Source organism: Ochotona curzoniae, unplaced genomic scaffold, assembly GCF_017591425.1.
Source record: "Ochotona curzoniae isolate NIBS_2020 unplaced genomic scaffold, NIBS_Ocur_1.0 contig_2599, whole genome shotgun sequence".
Classification (NCBI taxonomy): Eukaryota; Metazoa; Chordata; class Mammalia; order Lagomorpha; family Ochotonidae; genus Ochotona; species Ochotona curzoniae.
Window position 1 is genome coordinate 756,039 of NW_024465520.1, and position 12,558 is coordinate 768,596.

Consider the following 12,558-nt stretch of genomic DNA (forward strand, 5'->3'; position numbering starts at 1 on the left):
ATACCACCAGTGACATTTAAGGAAAAGAAGTGTAACATTTTTATTAGTCTTACAAAGCTATGAGTACCACAATTTACTATCAAAATTTCCAGTACCAAGAGGTGACACTTGCTATTCTTACATATTTATTGACCCAACACCAACCACATTTAACAGACAAAACTCCCATCATCAGTATATTAAAGAAGCACTATGTCTTCCTCTCTGTCTCTCTTTTCTCTGTGTAGCTCTGACTTTCCAACAAAAAAACCAATCTTAAAAGAGAAAAAGGGGGAGGGGAGCTCAGCATGGTAGCCTGGTAGCTAAGGTCCTCGCCTTGAATGCACCAGGATCCCAGATGGGTGCCCGTTAGTGTCCCAGCAGCCCTGCTTCCCATCCAGCTCCCTGCTTGTGGTCCAGCAAACTTGTGGTCTAGCAAAGCCTTAGGACCCTGCACCCAAGTGGAAGACATGGAAGAAGCTCCTGGCTCCTGGCTTCTGCTCAGCTCAGCTCTGGCTGTTGTAGCCACTTGGGGAGTAAATCATCAGATAGAAAATTTTCCTCTCTGTCTATATAACCTTTCAATAAAAAATAAATAAATCTTTTTTAAAAAAAGAAACACTACAAATTCAAGTAAGAAGCATACTGAATTAAGATATATTTAACTGAAATCATGATGATCTCAAACTATACGCTTGTTTGTACTGATTATTTATGTATGCCATTTCAGAGTAACAGATTAGCAATGCAGAAATGCAGACTTCCAGAATACCTCACAATGAATTCATATCCTCGTTGGTAAGAGCCTCTTTCAAAGCTTGCCGCTGAGAGAGGTACAATCTGTTCCGTTCTCACTAGTTTTAAAGTGTCATAGAAAGCTGTGATGTCCTTCTTTTTGGCTGATAACAACAGCTGTCCCAGTCTGACACTCCATGATGTAGATTTCCCATCTGAAAAAGAAGTGAAGTGCCAAGAAACGTCATGGTACTGGGTCTAAGGGTCAGTTCCATAATCTTCAATAAAATGGTCAGCAGAAATGAGGAAAAATGATTTCAGTATACTCTGAACTAAACAAGAGAATTATACAATAATCTACACAATTGTGAATTTTCTAGGCTACTTAAGTTTGAATATTATTACCATTAAAATGGCTTATAGTTTAAGAAATAATTTTACCTTCTGCCAAATAGTTTTCCACCAAATCCCACTGTGACAATTTCCAAGCTGCTTCCACTCTGTACGTGTTTAATTCGTCTGTCCATTCGGACCTATTGAGAGAAAATCATATTGGTTAACTTTAAATTTATCTAAATTTTCAGTGCCATTTACAGGTTCTCCGCTATTTCAGAAACTATGCTGTTCAGCCTGCTGCATTTGTTAGATTTTGTATTTAAAATAATCTTGGCAATAATCTTGGCAGGGTGGCACAGCAAGTTAATCCCCTACCCTGCAGCACTGGCAGCCTGAAGGAGGCTCTTGGTCCCTGGTTTCAGATCGGCTTGGATCCAGCCATTGCTGCCAACTGGGGATTAAACCAGCAGAAAGATCTTCTCTATCTCTCTCTCAACAAAGAATGTGCATGAATTAAAAGGCAAACAATTGCAATAATTTGGGATTTTTAATTAAATTTAGGACAAAAATATAGGGGCCAGTGGTATGGCTTAGAGAGGCTGAGGGCTGCATAGGAGATTCAATACCAAGGTAGAGAAGAAAATGTCAAATAATCTATCAACGGCATAACAAAGTACACAGAAATAACCAAATAAAACACACATCTGTTGTAAATCTATTATCAGTTACTTTAAAACAAATCTGCTATAGGCTGATATTTTTAATGACTAAATAAGCTTACCATCAGACACCAAACTATCAAAATTTCAAGAAAGAAATCTGAGTATGATTGGCAGTACATGTTAAGCATCCCTAAGGAGAAAACTCCAAGTCCAAAGTCTGATTTTTGAGCATTAAAATGATGGGACAAACAGAACATTCGAGGCTTAACCTCATGTGACAAGGCTGTTGTCAAAATGAAGGCACACTAGAAATACTGTATAAAATTTCCTTCAGGCTTCACCTATAACATACATATGATACTTAACTAATTCTTTTTTTTTAAGATTTATTTATTTTTATTGCAAAGTCAGATATACACAGAGGAGAGAGAGAGGAAGATCTCCCGCCAATGATTCACTCCCCAAGTGACTGCAACGGCTGGGGCTGAGCCAATCTGAAGCCAGGAGCCTGGAGCTTCTTCTGGATTTCCCACACGGGTGAGGGGCCCAAGGCTTTGGGCCATCCTCAACTGCTTTCCCAGGTCACAGGCAGGGAGTTTGATGGGAAGTGGGGCTTCCAGGATTAGAACCAGCGACCATATGGCATCCCGGCGTGTTCAAGGTGAGGACTTTAACCGTTAGGTTATTGCGCCAGGCCCAAAACATAACTAATTCTCCCCAAGGAGAATAGGACTCCCAAGGACCATTCACTTCACTAAGACACAGCATTCGTTCACTGAATGCCATCATAACCTTCTCACAATGTTTAGATCACCAGGCTGTAATGTGTCTTAGGTGCAAAAGTAAGACAAGGGGATCTAACAGTGCAGCGTGTGCTGCATAGGAACTTGACATCCCAATATGAATCATGACAAACTTTTCCAAATTTAAGCAATTCTATTATACAATCTCTCAACTAATCCAGAGAAATACTTACAACATATGACTTTCCGTACTTCCATAATTTTCTTAATTACACTACTGCGGTATCATCTAACCAAGAGTAAACTTCTCTGCTCATGAACATTACAGAACTGCAGTCTTTGAGTTGTTATTTGAAGTTTAGGAAACCTTGGTTAGAAGAAGCTGCCTTCCGTGCTATTTATCCAAAGCAGTGGCCTGTGAGTTCTTTGGCTGTCCAAGATTCCCACACCCTTCGATCAGATCTCAGCACCCAGTTTAGGTAGATGGGGCCGGGGAATATATCAAGGAAAAATGTTTTTCAGCTTAAGCACAAAGCAGCTTCAACAACAGAGCTAAGCTCGACAGTTAATCTCCACACTGAAAGGACCAACCCGCTTTACTCTCTGCCACATGTAAGTATTATCTTTTGATAAACTGCTAGTGCTACATCAATTTATGGAAGAAAAAAAGTATTGCTCAAGTCCAGCATCATGAAAACATTTCATTATTTTAGTAAACATAAAGTTACCATTACATTAACTTAAAAAGTTTCTATTCAGACAGAATATGAGTGAAAATCATTCTTTTGAAAAATATTACCTGTTAGCATGTACTCCATTCACCTGAGTGATTACAGTCGACAGCTGACCGAGACCTAACATAGACTTCACTACACCATGGTAATGAATGATCTAGAAATTCAAAATAACAATTATTACTTCAAATACAAGATGGCAACCGAAAACAGTGTAACTGATACTATCAAAAATACCACATTGTGCCTACTTTTCTTGCTTTAGCAAGTTAAATTTAATCCACTATAAAAATCTCAAATTGAACTTATACTTTTCTAGAGTTATTTTAATTTCTGGTTCAGATCAAATATTTTTAAATACTGAACACAGGATTGTGAAAATACAGCAAGTATGACACAAAGCAATAGTCCAAGATTAAAAAGAATCCAAGGGGAAACTGCAAATCAGTGATTCTAAACCACTCTCCTGTCTCAACAATCTACTCATATTAGTAATGACAGCAGCTCAGGGATGTCAAGGGACCATTTCAGAGATGTGCAGATAACCAGGTGTGGTGTGTATGTGTGTGGGGAATATGAAAAAGTTCTCACATTGCAGAGAATCATTATCTCTGAAAAACGATGTATAGCTTATAGTTCTCATAATAAGCTAAATACAAATTTTAGAGGAACCAAAAACACATTGTTAATATAAATACACTACACAACCAATTTCATTCATTTGTGGGACTTCTAAGGTCACAGAAATTTGGCATGGGAAGAAATTTGAGACATTATCCAAAACATGTCTCTAATTTTTTCAATCAGGATAATCAAGCGCATTGGGAATTAAACACTTTCTGGACACATTGTAATACTGATAAGGACAGTACTGAAATTTAGCTTTTCAGACTGCAATTCAAGGCTCTTTCCATTACGTTGCTCTCAGTTACTGCTTTACCTGGTCTGGTTCTAGCTGAATAGCCCTGTCATAACAAGCAGTGGCATCCCTTAGCAAGCCAAGGCTTTCATGTTCCAGGATTTGTTCCTTTAGAGATGGCTCTGCCTTTCGAATTGCACTGACTCCAGCGACTCCATCTGGTTCATCCATAGCAGCATACAATTTCTTTGTTCAACAATGAAAACAACAGTCATATCAGGGAGGGAAAACGCATAATTATAAATAATCACAAACAACTAGCCTATGAGCCATAGACTCAAATAAGGACTGGGCAACAAGTATTCGATTTGATAACATGGAAACCACTGATTTTCTTAGCAAAAGCTGCACCAAGAGAAAACAGAGAAAGAAAACTCCTGTAAAAATGATCTAAGAGTGAATTGAGATGAAATGTGGAGAATATAAAAAAAAAAAAACAGAGATATAGGAAGTACTTGAAGTATTATGTAAGCTCAAAGAAATTATAAAAAATTAAGATTGGAGATACCAGAGCATATCCATATATTCTACATAGTATGCTTCAGGAAAATAAATTAACGACAGTTGGAAAGGAAGGAGCATTTAAAGGACTGAAAACCCAACAATTTACTGTAAGCATATCCCATATTGCTTCCCAACCTCATTGGGATGCCTGTGTTTAACATGTCCTTGTTCTTACCTATCAGATTATGTAAGACATCATCTTCTAGGAGCTAATCTTGACCCCTGACTCACCTGCACTCACTTCCCACTCCAATCCACCCCATACCCAGGGCAAGCCAAGTGCCTGTAGGACCTATGTGTAGTACTGTACTCAAAGTTACATGAAATAGACGCTTCCTCTCTCCACTAACAGGTAGTTTGTAGAGAACAACAAACAACTAGCACCTTGCATAGCATAAATGAGAAAATGAGAAACAGTAAAAAAAGAATGGCAATATTAATTTTCATTACCACATCCACTATACTAATTTCAGACCTGTAAAAATCCAAGATGCTCTTGAATATTTTGCTTCTTCTGTGTAATAAATGACTCAAAGTGCATAACGGCTCGTGTGTATGCTTTGGAACGAAACGATGCTACTGCCAGAGTGTCCTGAGGTATGAGGTCGAGAAAACGAGTAACACTCTTATAGTCTTCATAACCCACAGAAGACCCTAGATAAAAAAAAAAAGACTAATTAAAGACACGAAAGAAGAAACTTTTTAAAAGAGCAAATTTAAACACTTAAGTGTTTAAATTTGTTTCATTACATAAGTTAATTCTAAATGTATTAGGGTATCATACTTAGGATACACCTAAAAGGATAATTGTTCAGATGGCTTTGTTCCAACTCTCACCTTACTTTGGACCATCGTTTAACATACTGAGTCTCTGTCTTCATCTATAAAATGCAAACATCACTACCTCTCTTACCTTCCTTACAATGTTGTTGCAAAGATTAAACAGGAATCTACTATTAAATATTGAAAAGATACAAAGATGACATGAAGACGCAAGATGAATTACCATTTACTGTTGATGATTATAAAAACTGATAGAGTAGTTCCTTAGTAGAATTATGGAGATAGCATTCTTTCATTTTAAAAAGTTTAGAATTCTAGGGCCCAGCGGCATGGCCTAGCAGCTAAAGTCCTCGCCTTGAACACACCAGGATCCCATATGAGCACTGGTTCTAATCCCGGCAGCTACACTTCCCATCCAGCTCCCTGCTTGTGGCCTGGGAAAGTAGTTGAGGACGGCCCAATACTTTGGGATCCTAAACCAGTGTGGGAGACCTGGAGGAGGTTCTGGATCCTGGCTTTGGATTGGCTCAGCACCGGTCGTTGCAGTCAGTTGGGGAGTGAATCATCAGATGGAAGATCTTCTTTTCTGTCTCTCCTCCTCTCTGTACATCTGGCTTTGTAATAAAAATAAATAAATCTTTAAAAAAAAAGTTTAGAATTCTGAGGCTCTAGCATTGTGGGGATGCCTTTGACGCCAGCATCCCCTATGGGTGTTGCTTTGATTCTTGGCTGCACCACAAACTATCCTGCTGCAATATAATATGCCTGGGAAAGTAGTGCGAGACAGGCCCAGTGTTTGGCCCCTGCCACCCATGTGGGAGTCTGGGGAAAAGCTCCTGGCTAGAGCTCAGATCAACCCCAGATGGCAGGGTCACTTGAGGAGTGAACCAGTGGATGGAATCTCTCTCTGTAACTCTGCCTTTTAAATAAATAATCTTCAAAAAAACCAAAACAACTGAAGCACTTAAACACACAATGACTACAAATCCACTGCTTTTTCTCAATGAAAAACTTGCACTGTTACCCTTTTAAAAACACATCTTCTGGGCCCAGCGCAGTAGCCTAGAGGCTGATATCCTCCACTTGAATGCGCCGGCATCACATATGGGTGCTGGTTCTAATCCCGGCAGTCCCGCTTCCCAACTAGCTCCCTGCTTGTGGCCTGGGAAAGCAGTTGAGAATGGCCCAAGGCGTTGAGACCCTCTCCCATGTGGGAAACTCAGAAGAGGCTTCTGGCTCCTGGCTTCAGATCAGCTCAGCTCTAGCCATTGTGACCACTTGGGGAGTGAATCATCAGGTGGAAGATCTTCCTCTCTGTCTCTCCTCCAGTCTCTACATATATCTGAGTTTCCAATACAAATAAACAAATCTTTTTAAAAAAACACGTCTTCTTAATGCTGATACCTAAATTAATTGATACATGAAGGAAATAATTGATAAAGAATTCATAGAATTAAATACATAGCAGCTTTTAACTCACCCACTGACTCTCCAGTATCACTGTCTGATTTGCTCTGTGAACATTTGTCAGCGTTCAGTTCCTGAAATTTGTGCCGTGCCCACTGTGCCAGATGGTCGAGCATGGAGAACACCGTCTGTGTACTGAGCTGACACAGATCAGACGCACTGTCCTGGGTACTTATGAAATGCTGGTCGTCATGCTTTAGAACTGCCATAATTTCTGCATAAACCTAAGAGGACTCATTTTATGGTTAATAATACATGCATGTCATATAACTGCATCATGGCCTAACAAACAAGAATAATAACTATTCTAACGTAATACTTCTCAAAAGAAAATGGCATGATTGACCTTTCTTATCTAAAATTAAGTCAAAATTATTCTCACACATAAATATGTAGTTCCATAAAGCAAATATGAATACTGAAAGTTTTCTGCCAAGGACAATAAAGCTGCTGTCTGATACTAAAGAATAGTAACAGCTTGCAATTCACAAATGCGAATTACAGAGTAACTGACAGGCTAATATAAAAACAAGACTTGACAAAATTTAGGAAACTGTCTATGACACTGAATAAAAAAATCACCTAGGACTATTAAAACTAATAATCTAGAAAAGTTTCAAAATTTGACATTCACATTTAAAATTTCTATGTGTGAAAAAGCATATACAGAAGTTAGAAACAAAACCACTAATGTGGAAAGATATTGCGAAATATGACTGCCAAAATGATACGCAGAATATATACAAAATTGTACATATTCACACACTACAAAGAGCCAAAGGATATAAATAAACACACTTTACAGAAAGCTAATCCAAATGGCTGAATAACACAAACTTTGTAGTATTAAGCAAAATGCAAATTAAAATAATAAAATGTCTTTTTCAACTATCATTTTACCTAACATTTAAATGTTGGAAAAAAAATAAGTATTGGCAAATATCTGGAAAGTAGATATGCCCATAAACTGCAGGGGGTTATCAAATCAGCACAATCTACACTCTAATAATTAAAAGTTTAAATGAATGCACCATACACTCCAACAGTACTACTTATCAGTATCCACCCTAAACATATGCAGACATTTGCAAAAGCAAGCACTGCTATCATGCTCATCATAATATTACTTAGAAAAAGAATTGGAATAACAAATTGTAACAGTACTTAAATATGCTATGGTAAAACTACACAACGGAAGGATTTTATACTATGCAATTTTTAAAGAGATGAATTCTATATATTGGCAAATAGAAAAAAGAAAAAGGCAAGTTGCAGAACTGTCTCTACATTAAGATGTCAACATAAGAGAAAAAGAAAAGAAAAGAAAACAAAAACAAAATACATCAAAGGAATAAAAAAGGTCTGGAAAAAGTATATGTCATGTTAATATAAACACTCCTGGGGATATAGGGCCAGGACTGGGAGTCAAAGGATATATTTTGATTTATTTGCATAATTTTAGTTTTTGCCTTAAGAACATACTAATATTCTACTTACTTTAAAGAAACTCCACAAAGCATTATGAAATTAAAGGTAAAATATTTCCTCCATCTCCCAGCCTAAATCCACAGGAAAAGAGGCCATCAATACTTTCTCATTTATCTGTCTTGTAGTATCTTTTGGTATATCTGGGCATTTGTAATACAGATTATCATTTTCTCCAGTGAGCATTGCATAATTTTTGATGAGCAAGTTTAAAAAGGATTTTTGTGTGTTTTTAAGCATGTACATGAACATATATATACTTCAAATTTATATCTTCTAATATATAGTCTTTTAAAAACTCCTTAGGAAAATTAAGATTCATATGCTCAAAAAACAAATAAAATTAATCTCTCACCTCCTGCTGATCTTCTTCACTACAACCCAACAAGACATACACAAGTATATGCGGAAGTAGATAGATGGTCACCTTGAAATCATGCTTCATCATTATGCTACAGCAGTTGAAAATTTTACTAGCAAGCTCATCTCGAACCTGTAAACTCAAATGGTTTGGGGGATGTAAGTTGTTATATACATTTTATTCTGTTACCTGAATGCCAATAAGTACCACATGAAATAATAGTGTCATGGCAGAGTGGGTATTCTCTTACGGAGCAAGGCTCTCCCATACAAGCAAGAAGGGGTTTTTGATTACTGCTTCATTACATGTCCCCAACTGCCTGCACTGAGTCCCCTACCCAACTCACTCCATTACATTGTATTTTTCAATGTGTCTCATTTTATTACAGATGAACTTTCCTAATTGTAGCATTTTACTTCACTAATGTAGCATCTTTCCTGATCTGACAAATAAATGAAAGAGCTAAAAAGTATGAACTGGTGCAGTTTAGGTTAAGATTCACACTTTGAACAAGTAATAAACAATGCTGATAAGTTATAGGAAAAAGCAAGACATGCAAAATTGAATTTTCTTGAGGGCACATATTTTAAAACATGGCATGTGTCATACATATATGCAATTTTTTTTGTTAATTGAAAAAGAAATAATTTGGAGTTAAAGTCAAATTTTCTTGATATGTCTTAAGTTTTGATTTAGCAACATTACTGGCATTAAATATTTTTTTTCAGATATAACCCTTCACTCAAAACAATAAAATAAATAGAAGAATATAGATTTAGAATTAATAATAATCTATATTTTATGCATATTTCACTGTGCTCATTTAAAAATGACAATTTCTTCTAATTACTAGCTACAAAACATTATAAAGATAATCCTAAAAACTAACAGAAACGTGAATTAAAAACAAGATCTGTGAGAGTCAGTATGTGGTACAGTGAATTAACCATCCTCTTGTAATGCCAGCACCCCATTCTGAAGTGTGGGTTCCAGGCCCAGCTATCCTGCTTTTGAGTCAGCTTCCTGCTGATGTACCCGGGACAGCAGCAAAACATGGTCCAAGTAACTGGGCCCCTGCTGCCCGTGTAGGAGACCAGGATGCAGTTCCTGGTTCTTACCTTTTGGCTTATTTGACTCAGATCTGGCTGTTGCAGCTATTTAGGGAGTGAACAAAGACATGGAAGATTTCTTTCTGTCTGTATCTGCATTTCTGCCTCTCTTTTTCTCTTTCCCTCTCTTTCACTACACCTTTCAGATACATAAATAAATAAGTCCTGAGAATTAATTCATGTTAGAAAGACATAAGAAACAAATCTGCTTTTCCATGAAATCTGATATAAAAAAAAAAAACTTATTTATTTGCAAACACAGTGATAGAAAGAGGGAGAGACACAGTAAGAAAGATTTTCCCATTACCTGGTTTACTCCCCAAAATCTTGCAACAGGCAGGGCTGGGGACAGGCAGAACCCAGAAACCAGAAACTCAAGAGTATGTACATCAGTGTCAGGAGTTCAAACACTTGGGCTACCACTTACTGCCTTCCAGGTACATCAGCAGGAAGCTTCATCAGAAACACTGAGTGACCAGCAATCATATCAGGCAATATAATTGAGTGTGAACATCTCAATCAGAGACTTAACCCATTGTGCCACAATGCTCACTTCCTCTCCATAAAGAAATCAGATTTTAAAGTACCTTTTTTTTTTTTTTAAAAATTTTGGAGAAAATTATGTGTTTTCTTTTAGAAATGTTATAATAAGGGGAAAATCCATGATATAAAAAAACTTTGTAAAAACGTTCTGATATAACATTTAGTATGTTTAAAATTGCATTACTTTTTAACACAAAATGAACAAACATGAGGTAATAGACATTTTACTAGATCATTAATTCACTGATTTTATTTATTAAAGACAGAGAGTGATCTCTTTTTTGCTGGGTCACTCCCTAAGTGCTTGCAACAGATGAGGCTGGGTGAAGCTGGAGGTGAGAAAGACTTTGATCTGGTTCTTTTGCTAGGTGGCAGAGATGCAATTACTTAAGCTATCACCTTTGCCTCCCAGGAAGTGCAAGGCAGCAGGTATTGGAAACAGAGAACAGAGTCATAACTCAAGTTCAGATACTGTTAAGTGCAAAGTTGGTATCCTGCCCATCCTTCTAGCAACACATTAACAATACCATCATTTCTTCAATAAAACACTTATTACTTTCACACAGAAACTATTAATGATAGCATTTAATAATTTTTTCACAGCCTATTGTGGGTGGTACACATTCAGATGCTCTAATTTCCTTCAGAATTTTGCGTTGGTTAACAAACTAAACAGGGTTATCTTACCTTTGTTATAAGGTAACCTGCCCAAGATGCTGACCATTCTGCAAAGTTATTACCTAATTTACTTAAGTAAATTGGTTTCTTTACTTCAGACCAATCTGTGGACTTTTGAGAACTCTTGTACCTGTAATTTAAAAAAAATGTATTAAAAACACGTATAAATATACACACATATTTGTTGAGAACTTTAACATTAGTAAGGAGATTCAGAACTCTACTAACAACACCTGCTGGTACAGATGTGAGGAGAAAGGTAACCCTCCTTCACTGTTGGTGGGAGTGTAGGCTAGCACAACCACTATGGAAGTCAGCATGGAGAGTGCTAAGGGAACTGAAAATTGACCTGCTGTATGACCCAGCTATCCCACTACTGGGGATATAGCCAAAGGAAATGAAATCTGCCTATGAGAAAGGGATCTGTAGTCCTATATTCACGGCAGCACAATCTACAATAGCAAAGACATAGCAACAACACAGATACCCATTCAAAGAGGAGTGGATAAAGAAGCTGTGGTGTTCTCTACACCATGAAATTCCATTCATCCAGCTCCCCGTTCGTGGCCTGGGAAAGCAGCAAAGGATTCCACCCAGTTACTCCAACACACCTGACTTCTCTCATTGAAACATAATACAATCTTTTCTTTACCTCTTTCTTAACAGCTTAATCTCTATGTTTCTACACCTCTGGTACTCTGTAACATCCTCTTCCCACATCATGTTAATGCTCGTTATCAGTCAATCTACCAATCTTGTAGCAATGTAAATGCCTGCCTTTACTGAAGTATCACACTATGGTATTGAAAGAGGAAAAACCATTAATCTACTTATTAGACTACTATATCTATATATAGGTATATATACACACATATATATACACATACATGTATGTGTTTTATATATATGCGTATGTGCATATATCTATATATATATATATATATAAAGAATTACTTCTTTACTTGCAGGTCAGAGAGAGCAGGAGAGAGAGCTCTTCCATCAACTGGTTACTTCTCAGACGGCCATAATGGACTGAGCCGGGCCAGGCTGAATCTAGGAGCCAAGAACTTTCAGATCTCCCATGTGAGTGGCAGACACCAAGCCCTTAGGACATCTTCTGCTGGTTTTCTCAGACACATTAGCAGAAAGATGATCAAAATGGAGTGGCCAGGATACAAACTTGTGCTCCTAAGAGATGCTGCCACTGTAGGCAGCAGCTGTACCTGCTGTGCCATAATGGGGTGCCCTAGTATACATTGTTCATTTGCAGTGTATCTAAATCATCTCCATCACCACTTGCAGTTACTGATATTACCTCCAACAATATCTCCCACTTCACAGTCAAATCTGTAATTTTGGTTTGGTTTCTGCCATCATTTTATCTTTCTCCATTAGAGGGCCATGGCTCACCATCTCTGGGTGCTCCTTGGGGTCTTTATTGTATCAATTATCACATCTCTCTTCCACTACTTCAACATGACCTTTTCCATTTACTCCTCTAAATTAACATTTAGGTGAAC

General features: G+C 37.4%; 1 protein-coding gene across 2 annotated transcripts in view; it reads right to left on the bottom strand.

Moving 5' to 3' along the window:
- ATR (ATR serine/threonine kinase) overlaps positions 1-12,558 on the bottom strand; it is a 106,405-nt gene that overhangs the window by 37,996 nt on the left and 55,851 nt on the right. For both annotated transcript variants that reach the window (XM_040974741.1, XM_040974739.1), the window contains 8 exons: positions 11,048-11,168; positions 8,703-8,840; positions 6,876-7,086; positions 5,088-5,266; positions 4,130-4,294; positions 3,255-3,346; positions 1,156-1,247; positions 752-929 (listed from right to left, as the gene is read on the bottom strand). In XM_040974741.1, the coding sequence (XP_040830675.1) occupies positions 752-929; positions 1,156-1,247; positions 3,255-3,346; positions 4,130-4,294; positions 5,088-5,266; positions 6,876-7,086; positions 8,703-8,840; positions 11,048-11,168 (1,176 nt within the window). The remainder of the gene's footprint in view (positions 1-751; positions 930-1,155; positions 1,248-3,254; positions 3,347-4,129; positions 4,295-5,087; positions 5,267-6,875; positions 7,087-8,702; positions 8,841-11,047; positions 11,169-12,558) is intronic.